At 35.8% G+C, this 24,421-nt stretch overlaps 1 protein-coding gene across 1 annotated transcript in view; it reads right to left on the bottom strand.

Moving 5' to 3' along the window:
• Positions 1–10,115: 10,115 nt before the first annotated feature.
• Positions 10,116–24,421, bottom strand: part of nudt14 (nudix (nucleoside diphosphate linked moiety X)-type motif 14) — a 37,209-nt gene continuing 22,903 nt past the window's right edge. The window contains exons 2-5 of the mRNA XM_042777633.1: positions 23,586–23,629; positions 19,652–19,716; positions 17,002–17,299; positions 10,116–12,534 (exon numbers count right to left, since the gene is read on the bottom strand). Of these exons, the coding sequence (XP_042633567.1) occupies positions 12,285–12,534; positions 17,002–17,299; positions 19,652–19,716; positions 23,586–23,629 (657 nt within the window). The 3' untranslated portion in view covers positions 10,116–12,284. The remainder of the gene's footprint in view (positions 12,535–17,001; positions 17,300–19,651; positions 19,717–23,585; positions 23,630–24,421) is intronic.

The following is a 24,421-nucleotide window of genomic DNA, read 5'->3' as shown; positions in this document are numbered from 1 at the left end:
GTTTCTTATTACAGTACCTACAAACATTATATTACGCTAACTAACTTTTTACTACGGAAGATAAAAAAAAGTAACTGCAACTTTTTATCTTGCAATCCTTAGAAAAAAAGTTAGAATTGTGAGTTATAAATTCAGAATTGTGAGATGTAAATTTGTGATTCTGAGAAGAAAAACAAATTTTGAAATATAAACTTGTAATTGTGAGAAAATAAGTCAAAATAAATAAGACAAAAAAAAAAAAGAATTGCGAGATTTAAAAAAAGGGTGTAAGCTTTTTTACACAAAAAAATAAATAAATAAAAAGCCCTAATTGTGAGATAAAATGAGGCTTACGTATTTTCTGTTTTTTCCTTCTTTTTTCCAGATATTGAGACAATGTCAAATAAGGGTGTTCACAATAAAAAGGACAAATCTTTCAAAGACTTCTTTGAAATGTCTTATTTGTATTCATGTTGGTTTCATATGTTTTTTTAAAAAAAAAAAAAAAAAAACTTTAATAGCTTAAGAAAAAAAGTCTTTATATATAGAGACATATCAAGAGACTCATATATAAACTTGATTTTTGATTTTATGTATACACTACATATATGCATAATTTGGCTAAAATATGGTATAACATTTTTATAAGCAAAAATATTAAAATGAATTTTAATAAAAAAATTAAAAACATGCTCATCATTGCATTTTTTATGTATTGATGAAAAAGTTAATAGATGTGCATTATGCAATTGATGTGCACTGATAAAACCAAAATGAGTAATATAGCTGCAAGCAGCGATGGCGGGCTCAAGCCATCAGTGCAAACGCCGCCCCGGTGGCATCAGGAAAAATGTGCCCAGCGGGCACATGCATTTACAGTAACTCTATGGCAGTCTGGTTTTTTAAGGATCGGCAATTAAAGGGTTAATCCCAAACCATCAAGACTATGAAAGACACACACAGAGAACAATACATAATACTTTAGTAAATCTTTTTATAAGGTTTCAGTTATTAAGATTAACTAACATGAACAATAATTATATTGCATGTCAATTTCAGTTAATAGTCAAAACTTAAAAAAAAAATATCTGTTAACATTAGTTATGCACTGTGAACTAAAATCAACAAACATTAATAAATTCTGTGAAAATATATTTTTCATGTTCATTTACTAATGTTTACAAATTAGACCTTATTATAAAGTGTTTACTAAAACCTTTATTGATTTACACTGTGTGCACAATTATTAGGCATGTTGATATTCTGATTTTTTTTTTCCAAGCACATTTTACCCAATTCCCAATGACATCAATCTTAATAACTACCATTAATTTTGTATTTAATCATTTATGAGCGATATATAATTTGCCATGAAGGCTGGAAGAGAAAAACTCCTTATATTCAGGTGTGCAGAATTATTAGGCTTTTTTACAGATGAAATGAGCAAAAAAGAGTTTTAACGCGGACTGAAAAGTCAAAAATTATTAAATCCCATGAGAATTATTCAAAAACTATGGCATATAGAAATTGCAAAATTTCGACATGATCATTGGACAAAAAAATGCTGACTGGGACAGTGGAGTTTGAAAAAAAAAAAAAAAAAGGTGGAGAAAAGACACAAGTTAACTGCAAAAAGAATTAAGAATTAAGACTTTGCAGAATAGAAGATGGAATAAAAATGTGCTCCCCAAACTTACTGCCCAGATTCTGGAACAGAGGTCAGGAACCTTTTTTGACCAAAAAGCAAAATATTTATTTTTGGTTAAGAGCCATTTTTCCAAAAGGGCATATATATATGTGCTTGGAAAATATCATCTGAATATCAAGTGCCTAATATGAGGATGCACGCCGTGCAAAGAATTTTTAATATTTTTATTGATCTATAAGCATTTGTAAAATATTTCTGCCGGCATTACAGCTTGGTCTTCATCTGTGAGCTTATCTGTTTTACTGTTACATCATGAGTTGTGTAAATCTCAGATAAATTTCATGTCACATGATGTCATAGGTCAGTATTTAAATGAGTTTGAAATTATTATTATTATTTATTATTATTATATAAAACCTATGCAATTATATATATAATATATATATATAATATATAGATATTATATATATATAATATATATATATATATATATATATATATAATATATCTATATAATTGCATAGGTTTCTAATAATATAATAATAAGTAATTTTCAAAACTCATTTAAATACTGACCTATGACAGTTGAATGTGTATAATATATATATATAATATATATATATATATATATATATTTTTTATTTTTTTTTTTTTTATTTTTTTTTTTTGAAACACACACACACACAGCCTATAGCCTTTTATTGATTTCATCGATTTGGGATCATCGATCGCATTGATTTTTTTCACCGATAACCTTTTGAACCCATGCATCGATAGCCTCTATTAAGTGGGTGGTGTTACCTAAAAAAATGCGATGCATCGATATGCACGTAAAAAAACCACAAAACCCTTTGATATAACCCTTTGTAACATCAAAAACGATTAATCTATATTTAGTTTATCGGGCAAAACAGTGATGTCTATGCAGTTATTTACGTTGATATATTAGGGATGTATTGATTCATCGATATGCGATCGATTATCGATACACACACGTACAATATGGGATAGATATGCTGTTATATAAATAGGCAGCGTATTTGCCACTGTCTACATTTTAGGCGGGCGCACATGAATGTCGTCAACGGCTGTGCATTCTCCGTTCAAAACTCACCGATTAGGACTCGGTTCGCGTATAAGGCACAAGGTGAGCATATAAAACGCTCGGGATTGTTCGCGGAAAAAGTCGAGCGCTGTGTGTTTCACCGCACACATCTGAAGCGCGTGCATGCACACAGACAGCCGCACGCGCGAATACTAAACTGAGCTATCTTCCGCGTTTTTTTTGTGCATGGATCAATAAATACATAATTACATCTAAATGCGCGTTTTGGGGAATATCCTAGTAAACACAGTCGGTTAGGCAAATGTCCGTCTAACGTTAACAGTTCAGAAATAAAAGGCATGTGTATATTAAACCCGTGATTTGGTTCTTAAAGTGAAAAGCATAATAATAAATCTAATGCTGTCAAAGAAAAATACAAGTGCTCACTGCTTAGGACTAAATAAACCTTTGTAACATCAAAAACGATGAGACATACACTCAGCGCACACACATTCTTCACAGGGCAATGGCAGAGTCCTCAGAGTGACTCAGCCCCCTCCTTTTTCTCACACAGAGAGACTGGCCTCAGAGTGAGATCAGATGACTGACAGTTTTTTAATTTCTGTTATCCATAGAGCATTGAAAAGTCGTGAAACTATGCATATTTGCTCAGAATGACTTATCCTCTATATTAAAAATTTTTGAAGTTTTGGAAAGCTGCACTTTAAGAAATATCTAAGACAATTTATGTTTACTTGTTTTTTTTTTTTTTTTTAACTGTTATTTCAATAAATGACTACGGCACAAAACCGTTCAAGCTATCCAAAATCATTCGCAATTAATTCGCAATTTAAAATGTTTTTTGGCATCATGTAGACAAAGTTTTCGTGTGTATACTGTAATTCTCCTCTGAGCAGTATGCATTAATTCACAGCTATATTTTTTCCAAAAATCCATATTCAAATCAATATAACTGACTTCCTGTTCATCGTAGCTGATGACTGTGATTTAGAAAGTTGTCCGTCTTGAATAAGAACAATTTATGTACTGAGTTTGGTGTCTGTAGCTAAAACTAACCCCCTCACTTTTGACAAAAGGTGGCGCTATAGAGTGGCTCCTCCACGCCCTTTCATGAGCTTTGCCATTGTCTAGCTATCATTAATACTGATATGTGTTCTGAGTTTTATGTAATTCCTGGAGCATGTTATCTGCCTCAAAATCACCCAGAACAGAATATTCAAGTTTGACACGTTGCCATAGCAACATTATATTAGATATCAAATATCCCCACAACAGATTTACATCGGCCGTGGTTTTGTCATTATTCTGATGAAGTTTGAAGCAAATCGAGTAAAAAATAAGATGCTGAATTCAAAGCATTTTGAAAATGACACACCTTCCTGCTGCCAGTTGGTGGCGCTGTGTAACTTTGACTCCTAATATCACATATATGCGATCGGCATCATACATCGAACAAACCGATGAGTTTGATCAAACTCAGGTAGTGTATGTTTGATGTTATTAGACATTTCCTGTTACTCATTTATCGCCATAATTTCAACGCCTCGCCACGGACAAACCGTTCGAGAATATCAAAAATATCTTCGCAATTTAGCATCCCCAATGTCTTGAGATCATGTTCCACCGAGTTTGTGGCAAACAATAATTGATGATCAATTGATGAAGAACACTACCATAGCCCCTGAGAAGATACAGTGAAGGTTAGCAGATGCAATGAGAGGCAAACAGACTGACAAGAAGACTTGCATCTCATTGAACAAAACCCTGAGGGTGTGTTCCATGACCTGTTACCATCTCGTTCCCTGGCAACAAGTTTTTCATGCAGCACTGGTTGTATTATAGAATTTTTGAGGAATGCTGTAGGCGGACTGGAAGTCAAGTCACGATTCATAAAATCCACCACTTCCAAGAAACTCAGCCTTCAGGTCTGCAATGATAACATCTGTATGTACAGTATGTACTGCACCTCAACCCAGGAACTCACAGCATCCATATCAATGCAATACACCTCAAGGAACTTTGCTTACAGTGAGGAGCAAACTCAAAATACTTGAGGAAGATCTGAACACAAGCACCTCAGTGTAGGTGATCCACAAGCCCTTATTTGTAACACAAACCCACATGCTGATCATGAGATGCTCAGAAGATGGTGTAGCTTGAAAGATGAAACAAATGATCACTTACAAGTCAGATTTCGAGTACCATGCCCTGAGGCATTGGAAGCAGAGTGAAAGTGAAAGCAGGAATTATTGGAAACCAGGACCATTCTCAGCAGAACGATTCGAAAAATGACGTCCTAGCAGGCAAAGCAGATGATGATGCCATGAAAACCAAAATAAAAAAATATGATTATTACTCCAAAGGCTCAAATGCAATTAATACTAAAGAATTAAAAGAGTAGTTTTGATGCACAGATGCAAAATACTATGATTATACGGTTAGATGATAATTCTTTAGACACTGACAGATGGTAAATGGGGTTATAACTACAAAAAGACTACCTGAAGAGTTCATGCCACAGGCTATTCTTTAGTTGTTTACCCTTAGGAGGAAATAACAGGAAGAGAGGACAATCCCTTGACACCTAAAATCTCATGTGCACTGATTACAAGTATTGGTTCTGGCAGCTTAGCTTGGCTTTAGTGTCATCTGCACCTCAACTTCTACACAATTAGCCTCATTTATTGACATTTTATGCAATTATTAAGCAAGAAAATGAATGATGAGCTGATGGCATAAAAATCACATTAAATCAATAATCTACTGTATGTGATCAAAATCATCACAATTACCACACTGTGTTCCATAACAGAAGCAATGCTAAGAGGCTCCAGCTGCAAGTCTGTCCACGCCGAACATGAGAGTGGGGCGTGGCACGACGCAATCAATCACAATAACACAGCCAATCAAAACAGTTTCTCTCTGTTTGTGCACTCTCTCGAACTCATAACGCACTGCTGCTGAAGAGTGTAAAAGCTAAAAGTTAAAACACACACCTCGTGTAACTTTAAGATTTTGTCATAGAAAATGCAATTCTAAATGTCTACAACCAATCAGCATGTCCACCCCCATGTTTGATGCTTCTTCAGTCCAATGAGATTTCAATGTGGGCGGGGCCACCTGACGCAATGCAGCCAGTTTACCACTTATTGGCTTTCAAATATTTGATGATTCCGCCAGTATTACACACTATTTTGGCTTACAATACATATATTTTTTTATTATAATGAGATTAAAAAGAAACCCCTGGAGCATGTTAGTAAATTTTAGATACTATATGCTAAATAATTTTTCAAATTGTATCCTATCGTTACCCCTTAATAAAAATGTATTAGACTCCTCCTAAAATATGTTTGATTAATAAAGGACAAAAATTATCTTATTTATTAACATTTTTCTAATTTTTTGGTATTTTCTTGTAAGTGTTCTTGAAAGTGTTTGTTATTAACAAAAGAAAAAGACTATTGCAGGGGTGATTTTTTAATTTAATTAATTTAATTGATTTTTTTAAGGAGAGCAAAAGTGGGTACATGTTGTCTACAGTTGCATAGGCAAGACAGTATAATGCGATAATGTAACAAAACTGAAACTGATAGCTAGATTTGCACCAAATGTTAAAAAATGTTTCAGTTTACTCACAATAAATATTCCAAGGTGGCTTTCAAAGGGGATACATGTGCAACGGTAATACATTAGGCAACTAAAGATCAAGTCAGCTCTGCAAACAAATTCAGTGGGCTGTAAGTTAATATGTTTATATATGACATATCTCTGGCTTGCTTATAAGCTATCGTTCTACCTTTAAGGCCCCAAGCAGAAAACAACAGGCCTTAATTAATCACTCTCCTGCCTGGCATGACAGAGCTCCCGGAGGATGTCTGGGTATTCCCCACTGAAGCTCGCAGCAAATCAGTATAGCCTACTCCTAGAAGCAAAATTGGCACATTAGAGGGAACCCATGGTTGACATCAAGATGGGGCAAATTCATACAAACATTCAGCAGCACCATTAATGCATTAAGCTCGTATTATCTACAGTGAATCTTATCAGCTGCACTTGGTGTGTGAAGCAGGATGGGGGAGTGATGACAGATCAGGATTTCAGGGAAATGGAAGTGCCCTTTCCTTTAGGGGCGGAAAAGATTGGAACCTGCATGAAATTAAGAAACTGCTGCTCAACGTGAGCTGAAATGTTGACCTCACCTCCTCATCAAGAACATTGTGTTGATACATTTTCCTCCATGCAGATGGTTTTTGAAAGTACTAACAGTACTTTAAGAGTACAATAAGAGTGAACAACTCACAAAGAGTCAAAATTCTATATGCAAATTATGTGAAACTATAAAATACTGACTGAAGAAAATGGCAGCCTCAAGAGACCCGTTAGTAATGTTTACTCAACACAGGAAGCCTGTTTCTGCCTCACAGAAAATGATTAAAAAGGTACTGTAATTGTCAAATGAAGTTTGCATAAGTTGCATAAATTGAGGTATAAAGTCACAATTATATTGTGTGCTTGATAAAAGTATACAGAAAAAATTATGAGATTGGCACCAAACTCAAAGCAGCACAACTCTGTCTCCCAAACATCATTTTCATTGTAAAGTGAGTTTCCGTCTGCAAATCAAACCGATGCCAAGCTTCACAAAGACAACATCCATCTGAATGTTCATAATCCATTGTGTTTAGACTTTAGTTAAAGGGATAATTCAAATAAGCTGTAAGCCATAAAAAACCAATGTATCAAATATGATAAACACAAAAACACATATGCAAACATTTCATTATTTTCATTTTGTATAAAATTTCAAAAACTGCATCATTCCAAACAAATTATCTATCATTTCATGCCAGGCATCACAGGGTTAATGATTAAAAAAATAAAAAAATGCACCTGAAAGAGACACAACCGAGGCAAAATCTTCATGTAAATTAGTCCCATCCCCACCATTAATTTCTATTAGCAAGCTAATCCCATTAGGCGTACTATAAAATAATCATCGCATCTCTAGAGCGGGTCCCAGTTCATTACATTAAACGCACAACAAGAAAAGCCAAAAAAAAAAAAAAAAAAAAGGCTTAGTACATCTGACAAATGAGCGATTGTTTTGTATTGATAATGTATTCAGTCTGCGTACACTGCCCAAGCCCTTTCTGGGTCATCTAAACAAAGCCATCAGTAAATCAAGAAGCATAGAAAACATGCTTAAGTGCCCTTGCCATGTCTTCTCCTCTTCCCTGCCTCACAGATCACACTCATTGTGTCTTGTTGTGAGGCGTGCGGTTGCTATAGCGAAGTGGTGGTAATTGCACTCAGTTACTTAATGCTATTATTTGTGACCCCCTCACCCAACCACCTGTCCCTCCTCCACAATCCCTTGCCCCGGACATCCGTCAGTAAGGCTGTCTAATGATTACCAATGTGCCTAAAAAGAGCAGAGATGAAAACAAACATTACCTTGACAACTCAACTCCTCTCAAAGCTCTACTTATCGAAGAGCTCACTCTGACCCCTAGAGAGCTCTGGATGAGAAGGACTTGATGAATTGTCCCTTAGCTTGGATGAAAACATCACAGTTGTTTGGCACATAAAAGCCAGATTACAACCAAAAGGTGTGGTAATGTGAGGGACTGAAGAAAGGAGAGTGACATTAGGGCAGGTGGAGTGGATCTCGCTACTATTTTAATGTATTACAGCCCTGCATCTTGAGAAAAAAAAAAAAAAAAAAAAAATTCGCAACAAAGGCCTAATATTACCCAATTAAGAACTTTCCATTACATGTTTTTTTCTTCAAAATAATGATTTTTTTATTTACTAGATTTACTAGTATTCAAGATTAATTTACTATTTGCAAAAGAAACGTAAAATATTTTCAAATAATAAGTCTAATAACATCAAACAACTTTAAATAAACACGTTTATAAATTAAGCTTAATGCTGATAAGCCAATATGCAACAAAGGCCTATTACCTAATTTGATGGTGCTACTGTAAATTCAAAAATAATGAGAACTTTAATAATGAGAAAAATAATGAGAAGTTTTTTCCCCCCCACAAAATCTGTAACAATCTGTTGTTGTTAGGATGTAGAAGAAAACACCTTTGTCATATGTACATTTTTTTTTTCTTGATGGCCATAATTCTAACCTTGAAATCAGGATTAGGTATAAAGTCTTCAGAATCATTCATACATGTAAAAAATGGATGAGAATTGAACATATAGTTGTAACATTGTTTAAAAGACATAGGCCTACACTTGTTTTCATCATTCTCTCCACTCTCTGTGGCAGAAGTCTCTAAACTCATCCTTTTCAATCATCCTACTACTTGTCCGCTTGATCCTATTCCATCTCATCTCCTTCAAGCCATTTCTCCTGCCGTTGTACCTGCACTCATTCACATCGTTAACATCCCTTTACACTGGTGTTTTTCCCTCAACATTTAAACAGGTTCATATAACCCCCACTTCTTAAGAAACCCACTGTTAACCCAACTCTTTTAGAGAACTACAGAATGGTTTCCCTTCTACCTTTCATTGCTAAAACACTTGAACAAGTTGTGTTCAAAGAAGTCTCTGCCATTCTCACACAGAACAACCTCCTGTACAGCAACCAATCTGGCTTCAGAAATGGACAATCGACCGAGGCTGCCTTGCTCTCAGTTGTTGAAGCCCTATGACTGGCAAGAGCGGAATCCAAAATCTTCTATACTTATCTTGCTGGATCTGTCCGCTGCTTTTGAAATGGTTAACCACCAGATTCTCCTGTCAACCCTATTGGAAAATGACATCTCGGGAACAGCACGCCAGTGGTTTGAGTCTTACCTTTCAGATAGGTCCTTCAAGGTATCTTGGAGAAGTGAGGTGTCCAAGTCGCAACATCAAACTGCTGGGGTGCCTCAGGGCTCAGTTCTTGGACCACTTCTCTTCTCTGTCTACATGGCATCACTAGGTTTTGTCATTCAGAAACATGGCTTTTCATATCACTGTTATGCTGATGACACTCAACTCTACCTCTCATTCCATTCTGATGATCCGACGATAGCTGCTCGCATCTCAGCATGTCTAACAGACATTTCTTGTTGGATGACAGACCATCACCTTCAGCTCAACCTGGCTAAGACAGAACTGCTTGTGGTTTCAAAAAATCCATCACTTTATCAAAATTTCACCATCCAGTTAGGCTCATCAACCATAATTCCTTCAAAAACAGCTAGAAACCTTGGAGTTGTAATTGATGATAAGCTATGGTTTTGTGGCAGATTTTCTGATGATTAAGGGATAATACAATAGTTCTTCACACTAAAAATGGTTGTCAAAAGCACAAATTCTTCAAAAAGCACATATTTCGTGGAAAAATGTGACATGCTACAGCAAAACATGCACTATTTTTGGAATCAGCACCCCAAAGAAACAAGTCCTGGATTTCATTGAGCAAATAGTGTTGTTTATCAGTCATTACACCACTTACAATTTTGCATATGTATAATAATTTGACATGGATACCAACTGAAACTGACACAAATAGAGACTCCATGACCTAAGGCAGTAACCTATTTATTCATTTAAACTGAATGCAGATCAATGTAATACAGAGTGCACATGCAGTATTTCATTTTTGAAATACATATATATATATTTTCAAATGTCAAAAGATACTTAACTGTGTGTATGTATGTGTATATATATATATATATATATATATATATTTGTTCGAGGTGCCATACATGAAAACGATCAGTAAGTTTGAAAATCAAGCATTAGTAACAGTGGCACATGACAATAAATCAACAATTTATTACTTTTTTAAAAGAAATCAAGCCCTATCCTGAGGTAAACGTACAAAACACTCAAACAAGTTCAAATATATTTTTATAAGAAGATATTAAGAAAATGAGGAAATTATATCTGAGGCATTGTGATATGAAATAATGCTTCCAAAACATAATGCAATGCATTCCTAATGCATTCTTAAATGTCTCATTTGCATACTTTAAAAGGAGCGCTTGAAGTTTAAAAACACTCTTACTGTGGAGCAAACCTGTTTGACTTTTTCCACAACACTCGCTTTGACTGATTATATGACCATGGTAACTTGTGAATTAGCACACTGACCATAGGTATTGATAAAGCTGATAAACAATCACAATAGAATATAGACTACAGAGTACAGTGATAGGACAGAGGAAATTCTTTACAATAAGTTTCAATCAGCTGGTAATACTGAATTTATTTAACGTGACAGTGATAATAGTCACGACAAAAACAAAGATAGTATTAACAAAAGTTTGTGAACTTCAATATCCTTCACAAAAGTATTAATCCAACAAGATTTAGGAAAAACAACTGACTGATTAATCAACTGATTGAAATTAAGCTAGTGAATGCTTTGTGCATAAGAGAATCTGAACTGAACTACAACAGAGCGACAATCTGATTCAGAAAGCTTCAGCTCACATTGATAAAATGTTTGCAAAGTGAAATTATAAGCAGCCTCTCAAATCTTCGAGGTATCATGGAAAATATTGAGGGTATATTGATTATAATCAAGCAATATAGTCATCACCCTATATATTCATACAGTAAACTGCAAGTGTAATACAAATGATTTCAAGTATCATATTCAAGGGATTTCAGAAAGTCACTGTGCTTTGTTGCTGTGACTTCAGGAGGTACCAGTCCTCTGACAATATATGGTATTTGAAAATACTAATTTTTATTTTTTTAGCTTCAGCTGGCAATCTCATGCATCCCTAATATATTCTATTCCATAAGTTCTGAAAGAATTCAGAACAATGTTAGAGTTGTGATGATTATGGCAAAGCAGCGTTAAACCTGTAGCACTAGCACTGTACTCACACTTTAGGTTTTTGTAGTAGATATTTCATGAATAAATTCTGTGCAAAATACTCAGAATATCAACTTAATGTTAAGCGGCAATAAAAAAAAACAAAAAAAAACACCTCAGTATTTTTCAGCATCATCACTAACCCTGAATGTCCCAAAGTCAGCTTTGGACCTGAGATAAATGCAACAGCGTAATTGTTTTTCTTTGTCAATGATTGTTTTCTAAGAAGTGGCTCTCAAGTTCTCTCATTTGTGTAGCTGCCTGTGTGTTGGTCACATAATTTACATTAATTATTGTGATTATTTACTTGCTTACTTATATTTAAAAATGAATGTCATTCTACTAAATGGCCTGACAGCAAAACTGGTGGGAATATGGCTAGAGGTCTCACTTTCTGACCACAAAGAACAGCTTCAATCAAGACAGTCTTTCAGATCTTACCCTCTCAAATTAGAGTGGAGTAGATCACCATTACAAAGTCTTTAAGGGCTGGGGTGTGATTTCAAATGGCTGGCTGAAATTCCTGACATGTTAAAAACAAAGCATTCGGTTACACGAAACAAACTCACAATGAACCTCTTCAGCGGATGGCACACAAGTGCTGCTTAAGACAATAGCTAGAACCACAACAAACAGATAAAAGTGTAAGAAATAACAAAATAATTAACAGTTAGTGACCATTTTGATTACTATATATAAAAATGTATGCAATGACTTGTATTTCTGGATGGTTTGGAACCGTTATGTTACACGTTGGTGGAGATCTTGTACTTCGGTGACATGTTGCTGTGGAACCAGATGAAGCTGAAAATGACACCCATCGTTTTAGGGATGCTCTCATCAAAGGCAAAGGTCATGGCTTCGTGAAGGGGAACTTTGACCACCTCGATCAATTCGCCCTCTTGGGGTTTACCTCCTCCTTCTCCGACGCGATTCTCCTCAGACACCTCTGCATAGAACATGGTCTGCTTCGATCCAGTCACTCCAACTCCTGATCTGTGGGGGAGGAAAGCACAAGGGACTCAGGACACTCGATAATAACAAGCCAAAAAGAGCAATACGAGAACACAGAAACCTGGTGATGCACTGCAGCTATAAACTGTGAATGCAACTATGAATATTCTGTTTAGCAAGATTTAAGCTAAAGAAGCAACATTTGAGTAAAATAAATGCTAATGCTAAATAAAACTGTTTCTTATTTCTGATTTCAAATATTATTGAACCGCAAAATTGACAAACAGCATCATACATTTTTAGCATAAGAGCTAAAGAAGCCAACTGGTTAAATACAACTATAGTTAATCTTAATCCTGATTTGAAATGTAACCTTGACAAATAGTTTCCCAGATAACACACATATGTCTGCAAGATGTCTGGAAAAGATTGCTTCATCTGGAAAGCATCTGCTGTGTACAATCATCTGATAGACATCAGTTTTACATACATTCTAAATCAAAAACATCTTAAGGACATCTTCTAAACATCTATTTGACATCTGATAGGAAACGTCCTATAGATGTATTGCAGACGTAAATGCAGACGTCCAACAGACGTCTCCATGATGTATGTGTGCTATCAGAGTTAACACATATTTAGCGTATTCCTGATTATTTATTCCTGATGTTGTAACTTTGTAATGTAACTTTGATAAGGAGTGCATTTTAACATGATTTAAGCTAAAGAAGCCACATTTTTGCTAAATGCTAAATTATTGTAAGATAACCTTGACAAATGTTCCATATGATTAAAGCCAAACAAACCACATTTTTGCTAAATGCTAATGCTAACTACACTGCTATTAGCTTTTATTTCTGACTTGAAATGTGTCATTGACAAACAGCTTACATTTTTAACAATTTGAGCTAAAAAGTTGTATTTACTGCTAAAATGTTACTGTAAAGATACTGTACCACTGTTGTCAAATTGTACTCCTGATTTGAAATGTAATCTGGGCAAATATCTTGGTAAATTTCTGTCTTTCCCCATTCAGATAGGAACTATACTTTACGTCTAAGCTTATAACCAACCTAGAAACTAGCTGCTCAGGGGTGCACTTACTCATGAAAAAACTCCCATCCATTAAACGATGATAAAAAAAAAAAAAAAAGGATTTATAGATGAGGAAATATCCACCACTCAAGCAGCTCTCTAGGTAGGGTCACAGCGGTCTACTGTGAAGACCTGACAGCACGGAGAAAGACCTCTCATACCTTAATGGACAACAACATAGCAGCATCTGGTAAGCGCCGCTGTGACTGAAGCGTTACCTCACCTGAGACTCTGTCATGGAGACATCACCATGGAGATCTCCCTGACACCCTGAGAGCATTACAGAGATGGGAAGCTTCCAAAAGCCCCTTCTTTTCCTAGTATTTTGTAGTCTGAAACAGATTTTTTTTAAACGAGCTCATGAAATATGGAAGAAAATTACAAGGCCGTGAAGTCTGCACACCATTGAAGTGATGGATGATGGCCTGAGGCGGCAAAAATGGAACAAGCCCCGGCAATCACTTTCTAGGATAAGTTTAACCACAATGGGTGCATTGCAAAACATGACTCTACATTTGAAAGGACGAATTTCAAGAGAATCTCCAGGACTCCACTGTGTCTGTCAGCAATGAGGAATGGGGTCCATGTTGACACCCACTCATGAAGAATAGAGACAAGAAATGACAAATTAACTGTTCTGAACCCCTCCTGGGGCTCTAAAGGGGCCAGCAGATACAGCACTTCTATTAAATCTTTGGACAATTCTAGTTTCGTAATGTTTTCAACACAGAAGATAGAATCCTCCTCTCTTTAGGAGAAAGTTTAGCACTACAAATGTCAGTGTAGCTCTATTAAGCTGATATTAATTTTGCAAAATTGAAAACTCAATGCAGATTACTCCTGTTCCTTCAGTACTGCCCAAAATAACTTGCCTTAATTTATGTGATATTATCCTCAACAAACAACAACAAAAATAATGACATAAGCAATGTTTTGATAGAGCCACAGTGCTTACACACTTTGGGACAGTAAGTTTTTTTTTTTTTTTTTTAATAAAGCAGTTAATACTTTTATTCAGCAATGACATATTAAATTGATCAAAAGGGATAGTAAAGACATTTATAAAGTTTCAAAAGGTTTCTATTTCAAAGAAATGCTGTTCTTTTTTAACTTTCTATTCATCAAAGAATCCTGAAAATACAGTATCACAATTTCCACCAAATCATTATGCAGATCAATGTTTTCAAACTTCATAGAAAGAAATGCTTCTTGAGCATCAAATCAGTATATTAATATGATTTCTGAAGGATCGTGTGCCACTGAAGATTCAGCTTTAACAGGAATAAATTGAATTTTAAAAATTGCATTTTTAAAATATATTAAAATAGAAAACAGTTATTTTAAACTGTAATAATACAGTATTCCACAACATTACTGTGTTTAACATATTTCTGATATAAAAAAAAATGCAGCCTTGGTGACAATAAGAGACTGTGAGGTTAAGAATTGTATTACAGTAAATGATAAACAATGTCAGAAAGAGAGGGATAAAGTTCATTTTGGCTGCTTTAACCAAGTTAACATAATTATTTAGCAATCTGGTTAGTGCTGTGGTCCAGTGGTTAGTGTAAATGCTCAAATGGACAATGTGTCATTTCCTCATCCTCTTCTCCACAACATTTTCTGTTACCTCTTGCTTCTAATTACTAAAAGTGGGAAAGGGGAAAAAAGACAATTTCACTGTTTAACACAATCAAACAGAAGTAGGTCATCCTCTCTCTGCATGCCTTTATGGCACTACCCAGTCCATAAAAGCTGCAGGTGCAACGTGAGCTCCACAGGTGTTTAGGATGGTGCAGTTGGCAGGTGCGTCTGACCGTGTCTGTGTATGCCAGTGTGCATTTGGGAGGAGGATCCTTTGTGACTCCATGTGGTATTTTAGCTAATCAGAGATAGCTGTGGCACAGGTCACAATAAACAGCACCAGGCAGATGTTGCAGGCTCTCTGTCTCTCTCTCTCTCTCTCTCACACACATACACACACACAGGTGTGTGACTCTGGCAGGTGTGAGGCGGCAGGGGTTTACGACGGTCTCGTCAATGAAGACTGATAAGAGAATAATGCAGCACTGTTTCTTCTTCTTTTACACATGAGATTGGGACCCATTTAACCCCTGAATACTTTATCCGAGGTTCTTTACTCTGGGGGTTTAGGGCTGGTAATGATGGAGATGAAGGTTAAATATTAAAAAGGGAGAGAAAAAACAGTTGAGAAAAAAAATAAATAAATAAAAAGACGTCAACCATGACAGAGTGCAGTATTACCAGACAGTCATACATTCCTTTCTCACACACACTCTATATTGTTCAAAAATTTGGGGTGATTATGATTTTTTAAAAATGTTTTTGAAAGAAGTCTCTTATGCTCACCAAGGCTGCATTTATTAGATCAAATCTACAATAAAATACAGTAATACTGCGAAATATTATTACAATTTCAAATAAAGTTTTTTTTTTAATACATACAGGACATTTTAAAATGCATTTTATTCCTCTCACAACAAAGCTGAATTTTCAGCATCATTACTCCAGTCTTCAGAGTCACATGATCCTTTATCAATCATTCTGATATACTGATTTGCGGCTCAAGAAACATTTTTTTAAATCATTGTTGAAACTTTGATGAACAGAAAATTCAAAAGAACATCATTTGAAGTAGATTTTTTTTTTTTTTTTTTTTACTATAAACACCTGTAATTATATTATAAATATATTTACTATCACTTTCTGACTGATCAAAATTAATGCCTTCTTGCTGAAAAAAAGTTTTCCTTTCTTTCAAAAAAAAAAAAAGGATAGTGATAGTAATAGTAGTATAATAGTTTCTTAAAATACTGTGTGTAAAGGATAAATATATAATCATATAATTCTGAAGGGGTTTATTTTGTGATAATGACTGGGTCCATTTACAAAAATATCTGACTGCAGAAAGCTGTGATTGACTAATCAGAATCAAATATTCCAGAGAAACGTCTAAAAAAGAAAATAAATAAGCCTGCATAAACCTCATGACTTGTTTCATTATCAATGTATCACTGACGAGACTGCTTGTGTTATTTTTAGCCACTTTCACACTTGAAAGCTGCTAAATTTCCTGAAGAATTATCCCACAACCATTATTAGAAAAAGCAGCAGCTTTCAGCATTTTATACTCATTGATATTACCAAAATACATAACATCTGACACCATTTGCGAGAAATAACCTCTAACCACAAACCTTCTGAAAATTTATTTGAAGACATTTCTCAATACAATGTTGCTCTCTAGCTACATCATGCTAATAGGGTTTGACTCAGCATCACGTGGGCCGATAAGTAAATGCTTTGCAGTGATTGCAAAGTAACTCTGTGTGATTTGCAGCCATGAACTTACCATAAGATCAGAGATGAGACTTATTTATGAAAGGTTCTCACCTGTATGTCGTGATCTTCCTCAGTTTGGTGACTGGCACATCATAGCCACACTCTTCCAGCACTTCCTGCCTGGCAATCTCTTCCAGAGAGAGGTTGGGTTTGTCCACTAACCCTGCGCACAGCTCGTAGGTCACGCCGGCCGAAGCTGGAGGTTGGTGGCTTGACGTCTCTTCGCTCGTCTCCCCTGCTTTGTCCTCTTCTGGGACTTTAGGTTCTGCTGGGGCGGCTTCTGCAGACTCTTCCTCCGCAGGCTGCAGGGGCTTCGGTTTGCTCCGCTCCCATTCGCTCATGTATACAGCTGTGGAGAAGATGTGTCACTCATCATTAAAGACTGCATCCAAACACCTAGACTGATGAGGAAACATCTGAGTACACAAGCACTTTGATTGATGAGGTCTCAGATTTTTTAGATCATGTAGGCACAAGTATGTATTTGAGAAGCATAAGGTCAATAAGGGTGCCCAAGATAAGAAGAAAAAAAAAAAAACTTTTTATTCATGTTGGTATTCATATAGTTTAGAAAAAACAAGAAAAACCTCTAGATTTTAAGTTTAAATTTAACAAATAAAACAAAAAAAAAAATAAAAAAAATCAAACACATCAAAAAAAATTAAATACACATAAATAAAAATACACACACAAAAAAAAAAAAAAAACACACACACACACACACACACACACTATGTTTTTGGGGAGTCAGACCACATTACATTTTTAAAATAAACATTTTAAAATCCACTAACCATGATTTGTCATAACAGAAATTATTTCATACTTTAGGAGACTTCCTGACCTTGTAATAATAGTGATGGACTGCACATATGTCTATCATTTTAATATGTCATTGACCTTGTAATAATTTTTATAAGTCTGTATAGTTTTTATAAAGTTTTAGTTATTTTAGTACTTTAACTTAAACTAGATGAAAATTAGAAATCTTTCCTTGGCAACTATAAAGTTTTTTTTGATATTTTATCTTCAGTTAATGACATTTATTTATGGTTTTAGCTTTAGTTAACAATAACCCTGAGCTGAACTCATGGTTCACCGCAGATGGGTTTAAACCTACAACCTTACAGATATCTATACCCAGATCTTTGAGTACTATGCACCTTCAGACGAATGTACTGTATATTTGGGACTGACTTAGAGCTCATTTAAAGAAAAGCCATCCTTCATCCTTATGTTTCCCTGCACAAGACCTGCCTTTTCATTTCAAGCATTGTTTGAAAACTACAAAAAAAAAAAAAAAAAAAAAAAACTGTAGAAAGAAGTCTCTCTTTCAATGCAAGGCTTTCCTTCCATTCTGAGAAGCAGGCAGCCGTTCCTGGCGAGCATGTATAGAACAATAGTGTAACAGTGCAGTGCGGGGCCAAAGCTTCACAGAGAGCACTGAAAAATGCTCTGTTTGCACGACGACCATCAGCATGAAAAATGTTCCATTGTGAGAATGTTATTGTTTTAAAGGCTGTTTTAGAGTCTTTTAGGGTTTTCTACATCGCATTAGGTCAGTATATGCTTTTGTGGTTTTCTCAATGTGTAATCTAAACACTGAACGTTTCATTTAGAAATGACTAAAGATGATACAAGGTCACTAGACCAAATAAAAACGCTTGAAAAATTAAGAATGTGCGATACATTTGAGAGAAATGACCTGAATGGATGTGACAAGGTTATAAACTGTATTGTTTATAAATGTTTATCATCTATGTTATTCTCAGGCAAACCATTCAACATAGCAACACTCTCTAACAGCAGTTATAAAACGGCACCTGATACTGTATCTGTTACATATCAGATGTTTTTAAAAATCTGCAGCATGAACAAAAGATATTTCATCATCTCTTTCAAGTAGAGATAAAAGAGGGATCTGGGTGTTGTACATCACTTTGTAACAGGATCCAGTATAAATGAAGTATGTGTGAAAGTGTTTGAAAATGAGTCTTTGTAAAATCACTGTACAATGTCAAGCTGTTGTTCTGCTGTCAAATCATGCTACAAAAAAGTAAGAATTACATATTAAAAGAAAGTTTTAGGGACGTTTTGAATGTATCTGTCCCACACAGGCCCTTGGGTTGTGTGGGATGAAGGGGAGTATAGGTTAGACAGACAGATATGAAACGAAACAGGAAAATTAGTTAAAGTGTAAAAAGCATAATGCAGAAACTTTCTTTATTTTTAATTTTTACATTTTTTTGAGGGCTTTTCTAACAAGGCTGTGCAAAATTCACAATTGAATTGAGAATGATTATTAAATTCAAAATCAAATTCAGAATTGTAATTGAATTTGAATGAACAAACGGATGCAGCACTGAAACACAAATTTAAGGAAGCAGAATTGCATTAGCAGTGCTGGATTTCTTTGAATTAGAATGACAGGGAGTGGAATTTACTGAAATGCAATTCAAATTCCAACTCATTATCTGAAAGGGAGCCATTTCTTTATTTCCCTTCACAACCCTGAAATCTATTTGAAAAACCATACAGCCTTAAACCTTCTGAAGGTCTCGGAGGAAAAAAAAAATAGGCTGTACAAAGCATTCATTAAGCTGGGGTGGAGAAAACAAGATTATAACTAAAATCAATCAAATTCAAAGAATCAAAGACTGCAGAAAAAAATCAGGAATTTACATAGACTGCAGGGTGTTACCTGGGCGGAACTGCTTGACCAGGATGAAACAGTGTGAGGTGGTGTTGAAAATCAGCACTGAGACACTGGAGAGAGGAAAGAAAGGGAAGAGCAATGGATTTAGAAGTTTAGTTGGCATTTAGAGAAACAGTTCCAGTTTGATGAGTATTTGACAATAGTTTCCTTCCTGTCAATGCATCCAGTCCTGCCAGAGCAATAACACAACTGGTCCAACAACAAATCTAGGCTTAGTGATAAATAGAGAAAGTGAATGTGAGGATGTGTGTTAGAGAGAGTGGCACATGGACACCCTTGCTCATTCAAGCCCCAACAAATCACCCTGGATTAACACCTTGGATGTGGTCTTGGCTTTTCACTTTATCTCAGTTTGAGACTGAACACAATGCTTTAAGAAGAAGAGAATAAATCCCTGTGTCTTAAGGATCTCTGTATAATAGGATTTATCCACTGAAGCATACTGGGATAGCCAGGCCTTGGTGGACTGAAAACAAGCTAATAGCTCAGCATGGCATGAGGTCCGAGGACAGTGTGTTTCTGTACAGCACTTTCACACTCACACAGGGGAAGCAGATAACTGCAAAAAGCTGTTTGTAAGAAATAAATCAAACATCAAGGCATTTTAACTTTAAACCATCAACCAAAATTTGAGTCCATAATCCATAATAAAATGGCTGCCCACTGCTCCGGGTGTGTGTTCACAGTGTGTGTGTGTTCACTGCTGTGTGTGTGCACTTTGGATGGGTTAAATGCAGAGCACGAATTCTGAGTATGGGTTGCAAGCATAGCATAACATTTCCTCAGTGAAAAAGTTCATTCCCTGTTGTCCTCTCACATCAAAATAATTGTTTAGAACTGTTTTCACTTGTAAGTGGTGCTTAATGTATGCATATTTCTTGCCTGACAACATTTTCTCAGGAGAAAGCAATATTATGGATAGAGGACTCATATTTTAGCCAGAAACAACTGTTTGAAGTTAAAAATGTCTTAGATCCATGTCTAGATTCATTTCTTATAAACACAAAGCTTTTCTCTTCACAAAACTTTAACTGACTGACTGGAGTTGTGTGGGTTACTTGTAGATTATGATTTTTAACAGCTGCTTGGACTCTCATTCTGACGGCACCCATTCACTGCAGAGGATCCATCGGTGAGCAAGTGACAATGCTAAATGTCTCAAAACCTTAATCTTTTTTGGGATGATCTGTTCCATTCAGTTGTGGACACATTAATGAAATTTCGGCAAAATATTCTGTATAGCAAATGTATAGCACTGTACAGTATGAATCACAGCTTCAAGTCACTTTCAAAACAAGCAACTTCCTATTGGTCAACACGGCAAATACGTGGGCTACTTGAACCAGCTGCAAAATCTGTTTGAGCAAATCTTCACACAAAATTCACAATTGTTTGATGGCTTCTTTTTAAAATGACTGGATTTTGCCAGAAATAAATGTGACCACACCTTAAGAGTGCAAGATTTGTTGATTGTCACAGGCCTCATATCATTCTAAGCTATAATACGTTGTATTAGCGTGATTGTTTCAATGGCAATGCAGAGAGACGACTCTTTGAGTGGGGAAAGCGGATATGTCTGTAGAGGCAGGAAGCCCTGCCCTGCCTTTCCCATGGTGAATGCATGCCAGAGATTACCACACAGTCTGAATATAAACCTACACACACTCCTGAATCTTAAACACAATATGCATTCACATACAAGCATTTGTTCTCTCCTGATTTATTTTTTTAGAGTCTTAGCAAAGGAATGCACAATAAGGTATATCAGTAGCATTTTGACTAACAATTTTTTGTTTAGCTTATCAGTTTTTTTAACTTATAAATTCTGATTATTTAGTTCATACTCTTTTTCTGTATTTTATTCTTAGAACTAATCTTTAAAACCACTTATAGTTTAGTGATGCAGCAAAATTTCAGCAACTGTAAATACTATATAATAAATAAAAAATTCAGTTTCAGTCAAAATTGTTGTGGAGGGACAAAATCATTGACCAAAAATGTTAGAGCTTCTTCAATGAGGAAGACACTCTTGAACTGATATGACCAAGATCATACACAAACTTTTGGTGCTATGATCGCTATCATCTGGAGCCACAATAATCTGATGGTTTGAGGCCTGATTAAGAGGGGTCCTGAAGTGTCTATCAGATAAGATCCTCCTTTTTCTTCACTGTTGATGAGCTGTTACTATCCAAAATGAAGAGTGCAGTCTGGGTCAAACCTTGAAAACTGATAGTTGGATCAGTATTGTGCAGCTGATAGGTCAGTTCCCCAGCGAGCTGAGGCATGTCTGAATGGCGCGCTCCTCGCCGCTTCACCTCTTTCCTCTGAAAATACTGCCAAAGTCACGCAGGATGTGTCACACACAGTTAAACATGCTGTCCATTAGGGGTGTTTGGCGCTTGCTACTGGATGCAATGCATTTGGAGCAGCAGCAGCAAAGAAAGCAGACGACTGGTGCTGGTGATTATAAGAACCAATAACATCACATACACAGACAAACATAAACACTCATCAACACTCTTGAAAGTCCTCACAAAAGACAATGGCTATCAGCTCAACCTCCCGAACACCAGCAGAGCTCTCAATAGACTGTAGCAGTGGCACTAATGACCTGAACAGATGCTGATCGTAATGGCTTTACCTTTCAACTACAGATCACCTCATTCATCAATCCACCAAAGTGGAAGTCTTCTTCAGCTCCACTTAGTCTTGTCCTTGAATCTTGTCCAGAACAGGTTTGACACTGTGGTTTGATTTTGTGACAATCTCTTCAGTCAATTTGAGTTTCTGTTTGTCCCATTGTCGCTTGAGTTGTGATGGTGGTCCAAAATCCAGGTCCACGTAGCTGTTCTGACTGGCTGTGATGTTCTCAAATAGCATTGTCATTTTCTCACTTTGAATTTACTGAGGTCAGAAAAGTGCCTTGCCGTGTTGTGAATGGTTAGAAAATGGTTATTTCAAGCCCACAGAAATCATGTTTTGGATTGCAATCCATTTTCTCACAGACGTGGTCCAGATGCTCCTCATCGAAGAATCTTCTTAAGAAACCTAATATAGGGACATAATGTAACTCTTTCTATATTATTGGCTGGAGACTTTGTAGCTGTTTTGTTCTTCTTACTGACATGATTGAATCGCCAGATAGCTCCATGAGAAAATAAAAGTGTCTGGCAATATTGACACACAGTCCACAGAGGTACTCAATCCTCACCGATAGCTCTAATGAACCCTGTATGAAAGGTCAGCTGTGATCTCAGGGCAGCAGTTGACAACTGGAGAGGTACAAAGGGGGTCCTCTTAGGTGTGTAATGACCCCAAAACTGCTTTGGGTCGGTGGGAAACAGAACTGAAGTTTAACTGCTTCTGCCTCTCTCTTGGACACTTCAAACCTGGTCAGGGATCAGCGAGTGCACTGAAAACAGGTGGAGGGTTGTAAACGCCTACCTAAGCCTACTAAAAACAGGACTGAGTATGAAAGCGAGAAAAAACGGACAGATTTATTGTGACAAAGCTCAATGGAGACATGATCATGTAAAAGACAGAACTGAAGAGAGATCAAGACGTGCACACAAAGACTTTTGGGGCAGGGGAGAACTTCCTATTGTTGCACCGTGGTGAGACATTCCAGCCCCAAAAGCCTCTAATCCTCCCAGGTTTACAGTTGCCTTGAAGTATTGTGTTAAAAAAAATGCAGCTCAATGCATCCCTCTGAGAATATGGAAAACCAAAATCTTTATTTCTCACTAACGCAGAATGTACCAATTAGGTACACTCCAAAAGGAAAGAGATACAGTCAAAGACAGTAAATAAATAAACCAGATTCAAAATGATTCAAAGAGGGTTTACTTCAAAACTTACATTGTTGTTAAATAAAAAACAAACAAAAAAACACAACAACAGTAAGACACATCCTCACCTATCATGGGTTTGCATAAAGTCCCAGGACTTCTTTGTTCCATTCTGTGAAAAAAAGCAAAAGTAGAATATCATACATTTCTAAAATAATAAAATTCAGTTAAATTTGTAAAACAAATAAACAAACAACTGAGACAGACAATCTGAATATTCAAAACTATAAATCATTGCACTGAATGAGTCTTACATTTAAAAAAAAAAAAAAAAAAAAAAAACTCATAAAATCCATGTCCAAAGATGACCTGTAAAGAATATTTAGTTCCATTGGGAAAGTGGCTAATAAGATAATTTTTGAAGGTTTCATTTAAAACGTTAAATACTCTTTTTTTTTTTTTCATTCTGTAACTTCTGTCATGAGAAAATTTCAATTTCTCAGGTTAAAAGAGGTAGAGGTAGCTGCTAGAGTAGTTGTCAGTCAATCAGATATCCAACCCAAAATTATATAAAAAGAAATTAACCAATAATAATAATAATAATAATAATAATAATAATAATGTTAATAGCTGTTGTTTTAAGGCAAAAAAAAAATAATAATAATAATATGCTGGATTGCATTATCCCAACGTACTTACATTATCCCAAATGTTTCGAAGAATGTTTAAATCCAGAGAAATAAGCAATTTTAACTAGTGACATGGACCGTGTCCATAGTGTCATTGTGTCGCCTGCCAATGATGTCATAACCCCTAATTTTTTTTTTAGAAAACATGGAAACACCAAAGACGGTTTAATATGTTGTGCGTTTTAATAGACTGGGGATTACCGCACAGAGTAGCATTATAACAGAACTTTCAAATGTATTTAGTATGATAAAACAGCGCTGCTTTTTTTCCCCCC

This window comes from Cyprinus carpio, chromosome A20, assembly GCF_018340385.1.
Source record: "Cyprinus carpio isolate SPL01 chromosome A20, ASM1834038v1, whole genome shotgun sequence".
Taxonomy (NCBI): domain Eukaryota; kingdom Metazoa; phylum Chordata; class Actinopteri; order Cypriniformes; family Cyprinidae; genus Cyprinus; species Cyprinus carpio.
The sequence above is the reverse complement of the archived record's forward strand: the minus strand, read 5'-3'. Positions and strand labels throughout refer to the sequence as shown.